General features: G+C 34.1%; 4 protein-coding genes across 4 annotated transcripts; all 4 read left to right on the top strand.

The window, feature by feature from the left end:
* The first annotated feature begins 678 nt into the window (after positions 1-678).
* Positions 679-2168, top strand: LOC114375566. Its single transcript, XM_028333392.1, has one exon. The coding sequence runs from the start codon at positions 1162-1164 to the stop codon at positions 1717-1719; it is 558 nt and encodes a 185-aa protein (XP_028189193.1). The 5' UTR covers positions 679-1161; the 3' UTR covers positions 1720-2168.
* Positions 2169-3002: 834 nt separating this feature from the next.
* Positions 3003-5222, top strand: LOC114375414. Its single transcript, XM_028333190.1, has 2 exons — positions 3003-3935; positions 4367-5222. The coding sequence occupies exons 1-2, from the start codon at positions 3419-3421 to the stop codon at positions 5047-5049; spliced, it is 1200 nt and encodes a 399-aa protein (XP_028188991.1). The 5' UTR covers positions 3003-3418; the 3' UTR covers positions 5050-5222.
* Positions 5223-6437: 1215 nt separating this feature from the next.
* Positions 6438-8447, top strand: LOC114376972. Its single transcript, XM_028335318.1, has 2 exons — positions 6438-6630; positions 7813-8447. The coding sequence occupies exon 2, from the start codon at positions 7848-7850 to the stop codon at positions 8130-8132; it is 285 nt and encodes a 94-aa protein (XP_028191119.1). The 5' UTR covers positions 6438-6630; positions 7813-7847; the 3' UTR covers positions 8133-8447.
* Positions 8448-15868: 7421 nt separating this feature from the next.
* Positions 15869-18046, top strand: LOC114374848 (BTB/POZ domain-containing protein At3g22104-like). The gene is made up of 2 exons (XM_028332554.1): positions 15869-17322; positions 17509-18046. Exons 1-2 carry the CDS (start codon positions 16357-16359, stop codon positions 17893-17895), a joined length of 1353 nt encoding a protein of 450 aa, XP_028188355.1. The 5' UTR covers positions 15869-16356; the 3' UTR covers positions 17896-18046.
* The last annotated feature ends 1145 nt before the right edge of the window (positions 18047-19191 follow it).

Below are 19191 nucleotides of genomic sequence, written 5' to 3'. Positions count from 1 at the left end.
CATGACTCTCACGATTATCCCTCCTAAGAATTTATGCAATAAAAATCAAACGTATATAATTTGAATGAATCAATAGTTGATTTGACCCTCAGATTTTAAAAACAATAGTCAATCGGAATTTCTTTCGGGTATCTCTCTCCTCCTTTTTCTTCATGATATAAAATTGTATTTGGTTATTGAAAACGTTAAGTGAATGTTGCTTAATGAACCGGGATACGTACCTTAGCAAAGGTCAACTTTAATGTGTTGAGGTCTGACCTGATTGATTAACTTTTTAGCAAAATTAATGAATTAGATGGAGCAGTGACTAACATGGTTTCTTGGCATCTTCAATTCTTCATCTTATAATAGAAATAGGATTGAGGTTTGATGGAATTGAGAATGTAGGCTCACTCGGATTCCCAAAGAAATAGAATTCCCTTGTATAAAATACTACATTTTAATATTAATTAAAAATTAAATAGTTGTGATAGAACTAACTTTTTTATTAAAATTAAATTAATTATGATAGCAATACCAACAACATCTACCAGGGCCAAGAGAGTGCACAAACCACCGGCACATCTCCATGATTATGTTAGGTTCCACTCACCTAGGATATCACCTTGCCGACAAGAATTACCACTGTTATAACAAACTAGTATGATCCCATTACTATGTTGTTTTGCATTTCTGTTATACTTTTTTGTTATGGGCCAAAAGTGCCAAATTATATCTCTATATGATCATTATAAATACACCACAGTAATGAAATAAGGCAAGGAAGAATTATGAAATACCTAATAGTGTAGTTAGCATAGCATAGTGTAGTAATGTTCGTAACAAATTGTTTTGACCTATCATCCATGGCTGCCATTACTTGCCTCTTCCCTTACTGGAACCCCTACACCATCCTCTAATCATGCTCGCTCACAACGGCCACCACACCACCATGGACCGCCTTGAAGAGGTTGTATATTGCCTCACTCAGAACCTATCCACCATGGCCACCGAGACTCTCGAGATGACCACCAAGACTTTGCAGATGACCGTCAAGCTTAACGTCATCCTTGACCGGCTATCCGCTCTCACACTCACTCCATCTTCTCCCAAATCACCATTAACAACTGCACCTACGTCGACTCTGCTTCCCACCATCCCAAACCTAAAACAACCGCACCTATGGCTCTGCTAACACTTCTTTGTTTCCGTTTGATTAACCGCCACTTCCATCTTGGTCGGCCGTTGCCTTTGTCGCTCCGTACCATCCACTGTCGTTACTGCCACGACCACTGCCATGAAATCCCCTACACCAATGACGCCATCCTGCTCGATGATGCCGCCGTGGTGCACCAGATTCATCCGCGCTGGGTTTTGGTTATCTCCGCCCCCAAGACTCGACTTTGCTCTGTTAGTCATCAGCGTCGACATCCGTCGCCACACCTGCCACCTTATCCATCGTCACCATCGAAGCCACAACCCAAGGGAGATTATGCCGCTGCTGAAATTGTTGATGGATTAAAGTTGAAGGGTCTACGTTGTGGCAGGGGTCTATTATTGCTTGCTGAAATGAGTTCAGCTGGTAACCTTGCTAAGGGAGATTATACCGCTACTATAGTAAAAATTACTGAGGATCATTCTGACTTTATAATTGGCTTCATCTCAGTCAATCCTACATATGGCCAGGGGCACCTATATATCCTTCTTTCATTCTGGCAACCCCTAGAGTTCAAATGGTAATTGGTGGCTATTCTTTAGGATGGCAATATAACAATTCATATTTTGTGACATTATCATTGTTAGGGCCCAAATAAAGCAACTTCACTTACATACCTGTTTGTTTTCTAAATCCACCCCCTGTTTCAGCTTGTTTTTATTGCCCAACCTTGAGGACAAGGTTGGTTTTCCAACTATGGCTAATGATAGCAATACCAACAACACCTACTAGGCCCAAAAGGGTACACAAACCACCAGCACATCTCCACGATTATGTTAGATTCCACTCACCTAGGATGCCACCTTGCCGACAAGCACTACCACTGTTATAACAAACTAGCACGATCCCACCACTCTGTTGTTTTGCATTTCTGTTATACTTCTATGTTATGGACCAAAAGTGTCAAATTATACCATGTATGATCATTATAAATTCACCACATTAATGAAATAAGACAAGAAAGAATTTTGAAACACCTAATAGTGTAGTTAACATATAATATAGTGTAGTAATGTTTGTAACAAATTACAATTGAAGTTATCATTTATAGCAGTAATTAAATAATTATTATCTAAATTATCCTTTTTAATAGTAACCTAAATTGATTATGATACTAATTTGTATAATAATTAGTTCGATTGTGATTAAAAAAGTAGCTTGTGTCTTTATTAATTTATATTTCAATTAAAAGGTAATTCAAATCACAATTAATTTGATTACTATTAAAAAAGATAACATATCGATATTAATATAATTTATATCATAATTAATTTGATAAGTATTAAAAAGATAATTTATATCATAATTCAATAAATGAAATAAAAAAAAAATGGAATTGCGATTCCGGAAATACTTTATTAACTATATTAGTAATCATCCTACTTTGGATTTTCAGAGCTACAAACCATCATTGAATACTGTTAAAACTGAAGACAATCTAGAATACGGACATCACCAAAGGCTGTAGTCGCTATATAAATTTATAAATTTTCATGACCCAGAAGAATAAATTATGCCTTTTCTTTCCAATCACCGAGAAGGGAATTTGTCTTAATCATTGTTATACAAATAATTAATTAAAGAAGGAATTGGTTCGAAGAATTCAGACCGTTCGCGTGAAGCTAATGTACAGGCTACAGACTATTGAGATAAAATTGTTAATTCTGAGAGTTGTGAAAGCACCATATAAAATTGTTTATTTGATTATTCATTATTTTATTATATGATGTTGTCACCTGCTTACATTTCCTTGTTGATTAATTCAATTTCAATCTCCCGTATTGTTTTATTTGGAATAATTGGATGATTGGGGTCCCTTGTAGTGTTTCCTCATGGGTTGTTTGTTCAAAGATCTGACAACCTGAAATGATATAAAATTTCTTGGAGATTACTTGAATCAAGAATAATAAATTGAGATTCTCAACTCATTATAAGGCTTCAAAATCAAATTGTCAAGTTTATGGAAACTCAATTAATGAAATCAGTGTAATGCGTATCTTGTTACACATGGAATTTATCTGTAAGGAAAAACAGCTTGCATATATATGAAGGAACTGTATAGTTGAGGTTGAGGGACTAGATTCCTTGATTATTTTCTTTCTTTTGGAATTGGAATTTGGAATGGTTTGGTACGTGGAAATATTCTATTCTATACATTTCTTCTCTCAGCCTTTTGAAGGTTGATCCTCCTTTAAGAGCATAAGGAAAAAAGGGAGAGACAGAATGCTTGAAGCTTGGCTTTCTCTCAAGAAGACCCTTCAATGCAAACCACAACCAAATCAAGTTCATGATCCAAAGACTACTAGGCAGCAAAAGGGTAATCAGAGAACAAAGTTAAGTAATCTTGAGAGTTCAAATACCAAAGATTTCATCCAAGGAAGCAAGGGGCACTTAAAAAAATCACTGAGTTATAGAGGGGACATTGACATCACTAGTCCCATAACTAATGAAATTGTTCTTGATAGCTCAAACAATGGAACCTCTCGATGTTGTCCTTGTCCTCAAAGCAATAGCGGCAACAAAGCTTCGGAAGGTTCTCATAGAACACGAAGGTCAGCTACATCTTCAAAGATAACAATGACATATCATGTTGATTACAATGAAGCAAATGTCTCCTCCAATACAAGTACGCTGGTTCAGATGGATTCTGATGGTTGTTCAACATTGACATGCCATAAATGTGGCAAGAAATTGAAAAATCTCGATGCTGTAGAAGCACATCATATTTCCGAGCATTCAGGTAATAATAGGTTAATATTTCCTAGTGAAACTGAAATGCCAGAGTTTTGAAGTGCTTCTGCTTTTACTTTCATCATGTTATGATTCAGTTAGTTGCCATAAGCTTTTCTTTGCCATGTCTTTGCTAAATAAATTGTTCAAAGAATTTAGTCTTTCTTTCCCTCAGAAGTTAGAAATAAAGCCTTTAGAGGGGGATTCAATATACTTCACATCAAAGAATAAAGAATGGAAGGAAAGAGGTTCTAAAAGTGTTCATCTTAATTAACTATAACATACTTGCCCCAAGTATTAGCCCAATTGCTGAAATTGTTGAGATCCTTTGTCAGAAATTTTTGCATATCAGGGAGAGTTTCTTGGGGGCTTTGTTGCAATTAACATGTGATTTATGCAAACTAAAGCTAGATGCGTTTCATTTCATATATTGTTTTGCAGTCACTGAACTTGAAGAAGATTCATCTAGACAGATTATAGAAACAATATGTGGAAGTGGAACAAGCTCTATTAATAATTCCGAAAACATGGTGGGGCAGATTGATTGCATTTTAAAGGTTCTGAATGTACCAAAAACCTTAGCTTGCTTTGAGGAATACAGAGCAAAGGTGAAGGATAACGCTGAGAAGCTACAGAAGAAGCATCCACGTTGTGTGGCTGATGGAAATGAGCTTTTAAGGTTCCATGGCACAACTATTTCATGTTCTCTTGGCACAAACAGTTCTAGCCTGTGCACTTTAGACTATTGTGGTATATGCCAAATCCTGAGAAATGGCTTCTTCACCAATAAGGAATTCCATGGTGCATCGGGGGTTTACACCACTTCCACAAGTAGGAAAGCCTTTGAATCCATTTCCATTATGACATCCCATGAGAGGCCATTTGCAAGAAAGTCTGTCATAGTGTGCAGAGTAATAGCTGGGAGAATTTATAGTCCTCTTGAAGAAATTGAAGAAGAAAGGGCTGATTCAGAGTTTGATTCATTGTCAGAAAATACAAATGGTCATTCAGATGCTGAGGAACTCTACGTGTTAAATCCCAAAGCCCTTCTTCCTTGCTTTGTGATAATCTACAAACAGCAAACAGACAAGGCTAGGAGATTAGGAGGTTCAGCTCAAGCTTAAGGAGAGTAGTGATTCTTCTCAAATATTTTATAGCTTTCATATATTTATTTGCATGCTCGTCATGTATAGATGAAACATCAATTCAAACTCTGCACAACATTCTAGCCTGTTGGGCTTGCAGTATTTTTAGCTGTTGCAAGCAAGAAACAATAATATATTAAATATGTGTTAAATTTTATTTTTAATTTAAGCTAAGTTAGCCCATTAGACCTAGGCCATTGGTCTGGTATATGGCAAGGCTAGGTCAAAAAAATCTCGGCTTGAACAAATTTTGGACCAGCTTGACGTGGTATTTCCACCTCTTGTTTAAAAAATGAGATTGATATTTGATGCTTTACGTGTTATAGCATGTCTGTTTTTCCGTTCTGGGGCTACCCAAACCCACATTCAACCAAAAGCAAGAAATCTTTGCTTCTCAAAGAACGATGATACTTTGTAATGCGTGCCAATTGCATCAAATGTGTAAACAAACACGCTCTTCGTGACAAGTGTTAATGATGTGTTTATATTGTGCTTATGCGTATTTCAAAAAGTCTCATTGCATACTTGATTCATATTTTTTTCTTATTGCTGTTAATGTTATCGACGTCTAATTGAAGCTACACTTTGTAGCTTCTTTGTAAACTTTGAATTGGACGTGAAAAAAGTTGAAAGACACGCATGACAAAAGCTCAAACAAACACGACATCATGTTGTTTGATTTTGCATGCCAAGAGTTTATATATTACTCTTTATTTTGAACTTTTATATATCATACTTACACTTTTCTTATTAGGTATCATTTAGATTAGAGTTCACTAATCATTTCCTTTTCGGATAAAATAACAATTGGTGAATACTTTCTACTATAAACATGTATCATTTCTCAGATTGTTGTTTTCTACACTTTTCATTGCATTCTTGGATAGAATGAATTTTTTGGAATGCAATGAAAAGTAGAAGAAGCAAAAGAAAGTAAGAGTGTAGGAAGTAGGCTCCTCATTTTTTCTTTGTTAAAATAATGGTATGTAGATATTTTTGGGTCCATTCTAGAGTGGAGTGTTTTTTAAAGGTCCAGAGTGGAGTTGAATTGGGCTCAAGATAGATGCGTGTTAGGCGGTCAAGCCCAATCATTAATTAATGAGATGGACCTTTCAGTATCTTTGTTTTGTTGACCATAGGCATTAGAATTGTTAATTTCGCAAAGCCGGTGCCTGAAATTATAGACCAAATATGGTCCCTCAAATTAATACTACATGTATGTATGAATGTCTTCCAACAAAAAAATCGGCAAGTTGGACCTGGACACCTTAATTCTTTTTTATGCTGCTAATGGTAATTTGAGGCTCAACTAAAAAACATCCTCAGATTGAAAAAAAGAAAAGAACCCACCATGGTTTGTGTGGCTTTTTGAAAATCGAAAGGACAAAATAAAAAGAACAGAGATTAGTTAGTAAGTACTACAGTACAAGACTAGAAAGGGGAGTGTGAGTTGTATACGCGTATTGAGCCAACTTTATAAGGAAAGCAATTCGCTTGCGCTTCACATATTGTGCGGCAACTGTCTCATCACATCTCGCGAATCCAAGCCGAAGGGGAAGGGTATGTATTATTATTGTTATTACTATTTTCATGTCTCTTTCTTTCTTTCTTTCATTTCGTTAGATCTGAGTCTTCTTTCATCTTTTTCAACATTAATTCTCAAATTAATCTTGCTCCGGTTATGAGATTGCGTTGTATGATTAATTGTAATTACTTCACGATTGAAAAAAACGTCTTTTCTTTGGTGCTGGCGTTGAGTGAAACCTAAATCGGATTCACACCCTCTCTGGGCATGTTTATGTCAAATCACTCTTTTTTCTTTTGAATCTTGTTGAGTTTTCATAAGATTGGATTAATTCGGGAATGAATTATCAATTATGTAACCTGCCGTTTTCTGTGAATTCTTACAGATATATAATATTTTGAGAAATGGACAAGCTTTTTATTCTTGCAGAAGCTTGTTTTTTTCTTATTTTGTACGACAAGAAAAAAGATCTGCGTTTCTTTCTAGTTTTAAAGTGGCGTTTCTTGCTGAAATATGAGTAAAAGGGCCGATCTTGTTGATTTGGGAGTCTTGCTGTTTTAGTGAAGAGTTTTGATTGTCTCTGTAGTCATAGTGAAATCTTGAATGTGCCTTGTTTTTTGTGAGGTTAGTATGTTGTTGAGGGTTTTCAAGGTTTTAAGTTGTATCGTGTTGCGGTTGTTGCAATCCTTAACATTGTGGAAAATTACAGACAAATGTGGCCATTGCAGCCACAATTAGTGATTTGGTTGTTGAGAATCCAAAGACCTTGACATGCCAAAATCATGGTTGTGGACAATTTTTTATAACCTTGAAGGTTTTGCATTTGGCATCTCTGAATTCCCACTCATGGCTGATTTTGTGAGTTACTGTCTGTGTGTGGCATTTGCCTATTCCTTTTGAAGGATTATTAGGCGTGAGAGACTAGATTTTGTTTGAGGGAAGACCAAAGGCAAAGATGAAGACTTCCCTTATAGATTCTGAAGTGATATTTGGCCATGATTTCAGGAGATTTTGCTAATTGATATTAAAACCCATGTTATATTTTCTGAAAGCCAAAAAATATGTGCTGTTATGTGTGCATGATTGTGTAGAATTAGTGAAGAATTGGGAAGAATGAGGTTGCTATTACAATATTGATATGCCATAATTTAAGCCTTACATATCATATATATAGAATCACAACTTGACTGGTGTTTTTGCATGATGTACAACTTCAGGGGTTTGATAAAGGTTGACATTGAAATTTGAAGCCATGGTTCTTGACTCCATTCTGACATCTCCTCGTCTCAAGTCTCCATCTTTCAGGAGACAGTTTAAAAAGGATGAACTGGGTAGTTGGTCCACACTTTTCCAGAGGCATCGCTTCCTCTTATCTGCTCTTGTTCTGCTAACTCTCCTCTGCACTGTTTATCTTTACTTTGCTGTCACTTTAGGGGCTAGTGGCACCTGTTCTGGTTTGACTGGAGCGCAGAAAGCTTCATGCCATATGGAGCTTGTTAAGGATTCTGTGGCCAAGGGTAAACTGAAAATTCTTTGATATTTCAAAATATAATTACAGGGAATATTCTTTCTTTATTTTTGCCTGAGTATAGGTGACGTGATGAAATCCAAATATAGTCTCCGGCTACTGTATCAATCAGTGTGACTGTGATATGTATACATACTATTATTTATCTTGGTATTTTTGAGCCAAAATGTAGAATATATGTAGAAAGCAATTTCTTAGATACATTATGTTAATTTTAGTGATTGCTTCATTGACATGAAATTTTGGGCATCTTAATTGCAAAATGAAGTTTGAGACTCTGCTTATGTATAAAATTATGGCCGGCTCAAAGCCTCATATTTGTTATATTTGTCTGATGGTCTAATACGGCCTGCCCTGGGGACCCCCCCCTTTTTTTTTTTTTAATTTTTGATTCTGAATTTATATTGTATTATGTATTGCTATTGGTCATTGGGGTTAATCTAAATAATTATCGCAATGAGTGATACTGTTTGATCACTGCTTGCGGTATATGATCACGATCGCTCAACCGCACTTGCTTTAACTATGAAATGCATAAATTCTATTGCTAAACAGATAAAGTTGAGAATATTATTTGGCATTGTAACTGTTTTTTTAACATACCAAATAATTATTCACAGAACATTTTTAACTACGCATTAGCGTAAGAGCTAAACATAAAAATTGGAATAGCTAGATGTTATTATATGTAAATATTGTCTTACGCTTGAAATAAAATTTTAAACTAGCAGGGGAGTTAAGAATTCCTACTTGGGATTTGTCCCTTGTGGGATGCATCCGTTGATAAGTGCCCCAAAGTGTTTTCCATAACAGAACTCAAGCAGATTGCAATGCTTGTTTGGAAATCGTTGTTTAAATCTGAAATTTGAGTAAAAGTTGGTGTCTTACAGTGTGTTCAAATTATGATTTATTATTTGCAATTGAAATGCAACCATGCTTTATGACCAAAAAATGAAAAAGAAAAAAAAGAAGGGGTACAAGAGAGGTAGGGAAGCCTGTTATGATTGGGGTTGTAGTTGCTGTAGGTCGACAAGAGTGCTGGCTGCTGTGATTAACGTGAAGGAGATCGATCATTAATGACGGACACAAGAAAGCAAGAGTAAATATGAAGTGATGTGGCTTGACATGGCTTGGTCCTCTTGTTCTTTTTGCACCGACTCTCCTTACCATGCACTCCCTCCTTGTTGGTACTGCTATTTTCCCTCTCATCCGCCGTTGTGATTTCTAGCGGTGGCCCTTCCTTTCCGTTTCCTCCTTCCCACCGCCGCCACTACCATCCCCTCTTTCCCCTTTCTTCACCTACAACAGAAACACAAACACTAATAGACAATCCAAAATCCACAGACTTTTATTCTTATAGTAAAAAGGAAGATAAAAAATCGGGGTTAGGGGGGTCGATTTCTCAAACTGTAGAAACACATGTGGATTGAGTGGTTTTAAACCACAACAAAACCCAAATACATGGCAAAATTCTTAATTAAAAAGAATCGAGTTGAGATTGTTGTTGTGAAGAAGAAACGGGGAGGAGGTAGGAAGGAGGTAGAGAGTTGAGATGTTGAATCGGAGGGAGGAGTTGTGGTGTAGATCTGGATAAAAAAAAGTTGAGTCCGATGGAGGCGAATTAGGTTAGGAAAAAGAAAAAGAAAATATTTGTGTTAAATTAACAAAATTAATTTAAGCTCTTTAAAAAGTTAATTTAAATATATAAAAGAAAATATATATCAACATATCATTATTACCTTCTATTGTAGGTAAAATAAAATGATTTAGCCGTGGACCACTTAAAACTTCTTCATGGTAGACAAACATGAGAACACACATGTAAAAGAGTGAGAATATTTTGTCCATAGATTAATCAAATTAAACACATCTAAAGAGTCATTTTCATCAAATTAAACTTATTAAACCAACCAAACTATAAATTTTTTGTTTGAGTGGTAGTGAATTCAATTTTCATAAAGTTTTTTATTCCAGTATTAATTGCAGATGAAGAAAAAAAATGAGGGGGGAAAATTCACTAGCCAATTTTATTCTATTTTGTTCTATGCTCTATAAATTCTTCTAATTAAAAATAATTATAACAAGAAAAGAAAGCATTTTTAATTTGAGGAACTTAAAGTGGAGACCATTAAGTTCAAACATTATTCTGATCTTAGAAACATGAGGCATACACATGATTACCGGTGTAGCAGCGGATGTAGTTCGTTGTAGTGCTGTTTTTTTTGTTTTTTTTAACAGCTCTTTGTAGTGCTTGTTAAAACTTATAGTTTAATTAGTGTTCAATCAAAACTTTATTTTATTTTATATATGTATCTATAAATTCCTTAATTCAAACATAAATTTTATTATTCTCCAATCATATTCTTATTTATATTTTGATAATTTAATTCTATCTCTCATTGTCTTTTTTATTTATTTATAAAAGTTATGTTCTCTTTTTTATTTTTCTATTTAATATCATTTTTTCAGATTTAGATATATTAACCTACTAACATGTCATAAAATGGAAAAATTGGTCTTTCCAATTCATATTTCAAAATGGGAATAAAGTTGTACTCTCATTTTTTGATGAATTGGTGGTAAGGAAGAAAAAACTCATCAACTCATTTCACTTTTTTTTATGACAAAATTATGAGACTACCCTATAAAAAAAAGTAGAATACTAGTTAAAGAATATCTCCTATACACTCACAAATAGTATTCTACTCACATAGTAAAAATTAAACTTCTATCAAATGTTTAAAGGGTCTAAGTTATCACGTACACCTTGTGAGTAATTCATTCTACTAATATAAACCTTTATTTGTTCCCTTCATACAGAATTTTCAGTTGAAAAATATTAAATCCTTGTATTTATTATTATATGCCAAATCATGCAGAAATTGACTGAGAATAAATAAATTCTTTAATAGCAAGATCATCCATAACATGATGTGAGTTGGTGTTCACGTTCTAGTACTAATACTATTAATGGCTGCCTCAATATGGTGGTGACAATTATGATACTCTAGTGACAGGTGTGATTGCAATAGCGTGACGAGAAAGACAATGGAATAAGTATTTTAAGGCATACGTTTGTTTGGTTATTATTTATGATGAAATTCAAATTCATAAAATATTATTATTACTACACCTATAAGATTGACTGTCAAGTCATAGTTTTCTTTTTCCAAATCACTGAACCAAGTCAATAATAGATTTGTCGATGACGGCCTTTGGCATTAGGTATTTCACCTAAAGGCAAAATTTTGTGTTGATTTTCCCTTTCCTAAATAGTGGGATCCATTGCCCACTGAATTGGTTGGTCAAGCAAGCTACCACCCCATAAAATTGTGGCATGAGTAAAGGAAAAAGGGAAGTGCCATTGCGCCAAGCTAATTCAGTCAAGCAAGATACATTGGTCACTTTGAATTATGGATTACTTTAATTACCATGATCAATGCGCATGGTTAGAAAAATTGTGTTCTGTGTTTCTTGCGTTGGGTCTCCATTTTTTATTCTGTGGCCAAAAAAACTAATTGAAAGTGATGCCCTACAATTTAATAAAAAAAACACTGATAAACACTGGGGAAGTATTTAGTTGACATCAAGTTGTATAGTCTTTTACACTTGATATAGTGCCAGACTATTTAGCAAGGAGAGAAATGTCGATAACAAGAGAAATTAATGCTTTTAAACGATGCAAAAGAAAGTGTAAAATAAATTGATGTAAAAAAAGTTAGGACGCTAAAAATGGGATAAAATACTTTAAATTCTTGATTTTGTCAAGTGTTTGACAAGTTATTTTAGTTAATTTAATTAACTTATATTTTTTTATTCAATAACTGTTCCCTTCTGTGTCTTTCAGTAAGTAAGTCTCTCATGCTCCTTTGTTGACTAAGCTAAAACATATTCACATCATGTTTTTCTTTTTCTTGTAACTGACGATCCTTTCCTTAACAAATTTATGTTCCCACGAACTTCCCTTTTCTGATTAATTGGTCTTTTGTCATTTACAGATATACCCCACAAACTTCCTAATCCTCAAATTAATGTTGGAACAACGGGAGCTTGCTGTGACCTTGAAGTGAATATCAATGGCGAAGAAACTTTGATGGTAAACAAGGTGAAACTCTTTATTTTATGCCATCGTTTTTAAGTAACTTGTAGTTTATTGAGTGAAACGGATGGTGATTAGCATGCGCATGCTCTTTACTCCCAACAGCATGAGAAGTAAACACTTAACATAATTTAATTACACCTTAAAAGCATGGCAGGCATGTGGACCTGCTTGCAGTACTCTTCATGTCATTATGGATTGCACGAAGTGCATGGCCTGTCTTTCCCTTCTTACAAACATGACCCCCATGATATATTAGGTTTTTTTTACCAATCTGCATATTCTCTCTCCATTTTTTTCTTAAAATATACTACTTTGGCCTTTTATTCCCAAAGTACACCTCTTTTGGCCATTTTGTGACACCCTCTACCCCTCACATATATACTAATAAGGAATAAAAAAAAATCAAATATTAATTAAAAGTATTTTTAAAATATTTTTTTTACAAGTCTTTCAAAGGAGAAAAAGGTTCACATTCATTTTTCTTTTACATCATATTCAAACTTGTCCAAATAAATAATAAAGTATTCTCGACTCAACAAGGTCGTCTAAGCTTCATACAATTAATATAGAACCTATATCCTAATGTCACATCCTATCAGAGCGTTGTGTTCTCGTGTCCTCTAGCATGAGATTTTTCATAGTCATCCACCTATTTTCTGCTCCCCCGAACACAAGTTCAAGATCATCACAGGATCCAAACACAACCACACACAGAGAGTGAGTTATCACATTCCTAGCTAATAGAGAAACAAGACAATTAAATATACATGTTATATAAATGAGATACCACTTGTTTAAACATAGCTCACGTAACTTCACCACTTCGTCATTCAAAATTCACTTTTCAATCATCAATCACATTACACAAGAATCCCACACTCTGATCAAGATATAATAACACATCAATTAGCAAGCATATGCAACAGTTATGCTAAGACTCAATCCTATATGCAATGTGGTACCATGTCAGTGAAAACCCACCCTGGGGCGCTTAGGAGTACATAACAAGACACACCACACAATGAGTTTGTCAGGTCACTCTCATTAAGTAAGATCATAGGGAGACCAGTCAGGGTCACGATGTTTTGCGAGAATGCTCCAACCATATGAGATCAGCATAGGCTTAAAGTAGCACTCAAACCCGGTGACCCCCAAGGCCTACACTCCGAAGAGTCCGTTAGGGCCTCTCCCTCCTGATTCAGGTCCAACCCCTAAAATAATTTTTGCATGCAGACACTGCTCATGAATTATACAATACCCACGACCTTACACTCGTGTTTTAAACATGTTCAACACAATTGTGTTATGATTTAACACTGGCTCCTAAATAGGAAACCTACATTTTCTCTTTAACACTGCGCATCAACGCTTTTCTCAAGATAACACTGGTCGGGTTATTGTACAATTCATAGCTTACAACACAAGTAATTTCATATCAAGTGTTAACTACACACTTATCCACAACTAGAACTCATTCACAATTTCACTTCTCATAGTGTGACAATCCACCATTACATGTTTACACGTATCTCACAAATTAACACATGTTCAACTTTACACTTATACTCAATCTCAATAACAATATTATAATCTCAAAGCAACATGTTATTCTACAATTCATCACATACTCACAATTTGAATCATCATTTTATATCCTCAATATAACAATTTATATAAAAGATCATCACAACATGAGGACTAAAACCCCTCAAATAATATTACACAATTATATCAAAATCATAGGTCGAAACATACAAATATCAAGAACACAATTTATCAAGCAATCTTCATTAGGACATCAATATTTTATTTATAATCATAAAGGAAAAATTGTAATTTAACAAACATCCCAAAATAAAACCCCAATTTAATCCTCTAAGGATCCCTACACATGTTCTCACTAATCCCCAATTGTGAATAACTCATCCCTTACCTCTAAGCGGACTCACGTGTCTTCCGACAGCGATAACAGCATCTCGAGCGGTTCCCTAAGATTTCTCCAGTTTCTCCTCCGACTGCTCCGATAGAGTTCCTAAACGTCAGAGAAACGTAAAAGGGATTGAAGCCTCCATTTGGACTATCTTCATGCGATTCCTTTTTCTCTCTCCACGAACATCATCGCGCAAATCCCAACGGTCAAAGCGTGCGCAATTGAATTTCGAACAACATATCCAAATTTCACAATAATCCAACGGTTAACGAAACCGAGATCATAGTTTTACCAAGACAGCTCTGGGTTTCTGCGGGAAAGAAAAATGCTACAATGCGAAGGGTGTTTCTCTCAGTTCAGACATGATATCAAAATTCCCAACGGTGAGAATGCTCGGAATTGTGTTGCAAACGTGGTGCTCAAATTTCATGACGATCCAACGGTGAATGAGTCCGAGATCATCGATTTTCTGAGACAAGTTTGGTGGGCCGCGGGAAAAAAGAGAGGGTTTTGAGAGGAGAAGGGAAAAAACGAAAATGAGGGAACGAAGAGAAAGCGTCACTGTGAAAACTGACCTAACACTATTTATAGCTATGTTTACTTTATTTATTTATTTATTATTTTATAAAGATAAACTCTATTTTATTCTCTATCAAACAAATAAATAAAATACCTTTTTTATTTTCTCTCAAATAATTATTTTAATTAATAATTATATCTCCTTATTTATTTAATTATAGAATCTCATCATTTTTCTAAAACTCTATTTATTTATAAATAAAAATTATTTTTTAAAATTAGCTTACGAAAAATGGGATGTTACACATTTCACGGGGTTCTCACACCCCGACTTCCCTTCTTCCTTTTTTTTTATAAAAAAGTTTATATATTATTAAAATTAAATATTATATTATATAAAATTATTTTTAATTAATTTGAAAATTATTTATTTATTAAATTAATTTATGTAATATTATTTTATAATTTAATTTTGTTATTAAGAAAATGATATTATTAAATTTAAGTATTTTTGTTATATTATTTAAATTATTTAAGATATTTTTTGGGTGAATATATGTTTTAAAATCTGAATTTTGTATAATAATATATTTATTTTAGTAAATATTTATTTTGTATAATAATCTGAATTTTAAAATTTTTAATTCAGATTATTAGTTAAATTAAAAATAGATTTTTAGTTAAATTAAAAATTTTAAAATTCAGATTATTATACAAAATAAATATTTACTAAAATAAATATATTATTATACAAAATTCAGATTTTAAAACATATATTCACCCAAAAAATATCTTAAATAATTTAAATAATATAACAAAAATACTTAAATTTAATAATATCATTTTCTTAATAACAAAATTAAATTATAAAATAATATTACATAAATTAATTTAATAAATAAATAATTTTCAAATTAATTAATTTTTTTTATATAATATAATATTTAATTTTAATAATATATAAACTTTTTTATAAAAAAAAGAAGAAGAAGGGAAGTCATGGTGTGAGAACCCGACTTCCGTGAAGTGACCAAAAGAGTTGTATTTTAGGAATAAAAGGCCAAAGTAGTGTATTTTAGGAAAAAAATGGAGAGAGAATATGCAGATTGATAAAAAAAACCTGATATATTACATCAAGTGCCTTCTGCTTGAGGCTTTCTTGTATCATCATCACATTTATTCTCTTCTTTGTATATTTGCTATTTAATTTCATCATCTATAATGTATCCTTATTTTCTTTATATCACCAAGCAGGTAGATCAAATAACGTGAAATTGTTTTAATTTAACTAGTAGTTTGAGTTAAGTCCTAGATATGTAAATGTAACACTGCAATAAATACTTAAGAAGTAAAATTTTGCTATTCATAATAATCCTACTCGATTCAAGTATGATTTTTTCCAATAAAAAATACATGTGAAAATTGGATGCCTTGTTAGTGTCTTTCATACATTGCACTAATTTACTTTCTTTGGTAAAGAAATAAAATATTTTTCAATACTTCTTCAGGCCATCTAACCTTCCTTAATACTGTGCAGAAAATTCTTTCACCTTTCTCCCGTAAATTTAGCAACTTATTTGGTAATCTTTTGACATAAATGTGGAGTGAAAGTTATATTTTGTGACTTTCCAGTGGCTGCATATGCTTTTGAGCACATAGGACGACTTTGCTACGATAGCAGTATGGAGATGACTCCATCCAACCTGGCCATGCTATGTTCTGCTGCTCATTTCCTGGAAATGGAATGTGATGATGATGATGGTCCTGCAGGAACACCCAACTTGAAACCTCAAATTGAAAAATTTCTTGATGGGATTCGTTTCTGGACTTGGTCTGAGCTCCTTGAAGCATTGAAACTGTGTCAAGGCTTGTTTTCTTTCAAAGGTTATTTGGAAATTCTGGACAGAATTGTGGATAACTTGATAGAGAGGCTAGCTTCACCCGGCATCACAAGTCCAAATACATGTTCCTCCAACAGGTCAAGCTTTCAGTTTTCCTGTGCTACTAGCAGTAATAATAGTTGGAGAAATAACTGCTCTGGGGCTACATGGTGGTTTGAACATCTTTTGTTCTTGAAGATTGATTTGTTGGATAAGGTCATAAGGACAATGATATCTTATGATTTTGATCATGGTGTGGTCTCTAGGTTTCTGTTCCACTATCACAACTCAAGTTGTCTTGGTGCTGCACAAGCTGAGAAGATGGAGTCTACTAAGGTTGTAATCGATCTTGTTTTGCTGCTAGAATCGAGATCAATTTCTTGCAAGGATTTATTCAATCTTAATCGGTCTGCTGTTAGTTTGAAAATGAGCAGAAGTTGCATAAACAAGATAGAAAGTCTTATAGGTCCTCTGCTGGATCAAACAACAATTGATTATCTACTTCTTCCATCTCCACACGGGAAGGGTCAAGCATATGATGTTGATTTTGTCCTAAGGCTAGTACACATATTTTTCTTTGGAGGTAGTTTTGAGTTAACCTCAAATCGACTGATGAGAGTGGCGAAAATGATGGATTTGTTCCTTGTGGAAGTTGCTCCAGATCCCCATCTCAAACCTTTTGAGTTTGAAGCATTGATTACAGTGCTCCCAGATGCAGCAAGGGAATCTCATGATCAATTGTACCTAGCCATGGACATGTATCTAAAGGTAAGCTACCAATTTGCATTGTTCTATGATTCTATTAGTGTGCAAGACAGCAATACTTGTGTTGTATGCAATTTTTCACTTTAAACAGCTTGAAGCTTCTAATTGATTATTGCTTCTACTAATTTTTTTTTTAGCAATGTGTAGTGTTTTATGAAGTCTCTTTCAGTTATCGATATAGATTCATAGGTCCATGCAGGACTAAGTGAAAAAGAGAAGATAAGTATCTGTAGTACACTGAACCACGAGAAGCTGTCAGCTGAACTTTTGAGGCATCTTACTCGAAGCTTGGTGTTTCCTTCAGACGCAAAACCAAGAGCTTATGTTACTAGACAAAGCCGAATGAAGACCTTGCTCCAGGAAAATGATCATTTGAAAAACTTTTTTGAGTCCATGTTTCGTAAAAGCTTCAAGAACATGGAAGCGAATGAGGATGTTGAAAAGAGAAGCTATGATGCTGAAGAACTTAGAGGAGATTGGGAAGGAATGCAGAATGGGACCCAAATGGCCAGTATGAAGAAGTCAGGGACCCATATTATGAGCAATGCTATGTACTTGCCAAAACTCTGTTCATGATTTTTAGTTGCAGATTTTAGACTGAATTTTGTGTGTATACCTGTGTAGTCTTCAAGTATTAAAGGAGTAAAGTTATGCAAATACTGTACAGATATCATATTCTATGTAACATATTTCACACATGATTTTATATAAGAGAGAATTGCCACTTGTTTGCTTTGTGCAGAAAAGAAAAATAGAAGAGAAACCTACAGTACTCCTTCAGGGGCTTCAGCCTCACCACTTTTTGGGGATAGCCAAAGAAATTACTTTTCACTGTTAATTTTACTCTTTGAAATAACTCATATATATATATATATATATATATGAAGATTTAAAATAATGCATCCTTATCATTCATTTTATTACCGCAGGGTGGAGCAAAAAAAGAAAAAAAAATAGGAAATCATTATAGAACCTGTTAAAGTAAGATATCTGAAAATTTCAAGCTCAGGTTGGAATTCATGCGCCACTTTCTCAAGTTAAACAACCCCGGAAATGGAAGAGAGACAGAGTGATTTTTCTCTGGTTTTCAAGTGAGTGAAAAACTTGTGATGAAAAAGAAGTGCGAAATTTATCAAGACCTACCATGTCTCTAGCACCAGTGGCTAAACCATTCAAAATATCAATTTTGCATGAACAATTTATAAAATTGGGGGACTAAATATGTGAATTAAATTATGGGGGGACCAAAATCAAAATTGGAGTAAAACTGAAGGACCAAAAGTGCAATTTTACCTACAAAAAAATGAAGCATTTACAGGGAATCACTCAAACATTGACACGTGTCATTGACATGTGACAGTCACACGTGACATTAACACGTGGCAGTCAACGTCTGATGTTAACGGTCAACGTCCAAATCGGACTTCCAGGACCAATTTTGCGGAGATTTATAAAGCTGGGAGATCAAATTTATGAATTAAATTATAAGGGAACCAAACCCATAATTGGAGATAAAGTAGGAGACCAATTTTACAATTTTACCTAAAAAGAAAGTATACAATGTTTTAAAAATTAGACTCAGTCATTAAACCGGTGATAGTATCGGTTTAAGATTTGATGGTCCAACCATGGTTGAACCGGTACTAGTTATATGAAGCTATGAACCAATACGTTTTTATTTCTTTGAACCAATATGTTTTATATCTTCCGGTTTATAATTGTTGTGTTGCACAGTAGAGTCTCAGCGTCTCACATTAAGCAAAGACGTTATGTTGAGAGAGTCTCAGGTCGTAATTTGGACTACAATTTCATTGCACTGTGTTGAGTCCCACATGCTTAAACTTGATAATGTTCACTCTATACTACAAATTA

This window comes from Glycine soja, chromosome 11 (assembly GCF_004193775.1).
Source record: "Glycine soja cultivar W05 chromosome 11, ASM419377v2, whole genome shotgun sequence".
In the NCBI taxonomy this organism is placed as follows: domain Eukaryota; kingdom Viridiplantae; phylum Streptophyta; class Magnoliopsida; order Fabales; family Fabaceae; genus Glycine; species Glycine soja.
This window is presented reverse-complemented; position numbering and strand designations above follow the sequence as displayed.

Coding starts and splice junctions, on each gene's coding strand:
- LOC114375566 (XM_028333392.1), top strand. CDS start 1,162: ATGGCTCTGCTAACACTTCTTTGTTTCCGTTTGATTAACCGCCACTTC.
- LOC114374848 (XM_028332554.1), top strand. CDS start 16,357: ATGGAGATGACTCCATCCAACCTGGCCATGCTATGTTCTGCTGCTCAT. Junction 17,323..17,508: donor CCATGGACATGTATCTAAAG/GTAAGCTACCAA, acceptor ATAGATTCATAG/GTCCATGCAGGACTAAGTGA.
- LOC114376972 (XM_028335318.1), top strand. CDS start 7,848: ATGGTTCTTGACTCCATTCTGACATCTCCTCGTCTCAAGTCTCCATCT.
- LOC114375414 (XM_028333190.1), top strand. CDS start 3,419: ATGCTTGAAGCTTGGCTTTCTCTCAAGAAGACCCTTCAATGCAAACCA. Junction 3,936..4,366: donor TCATATTTCCGAGCATTCAG/GTAATAATAGGT, acceptor ATTGTTTTGCAG/TCACTGAACTTGAAGAAGAT.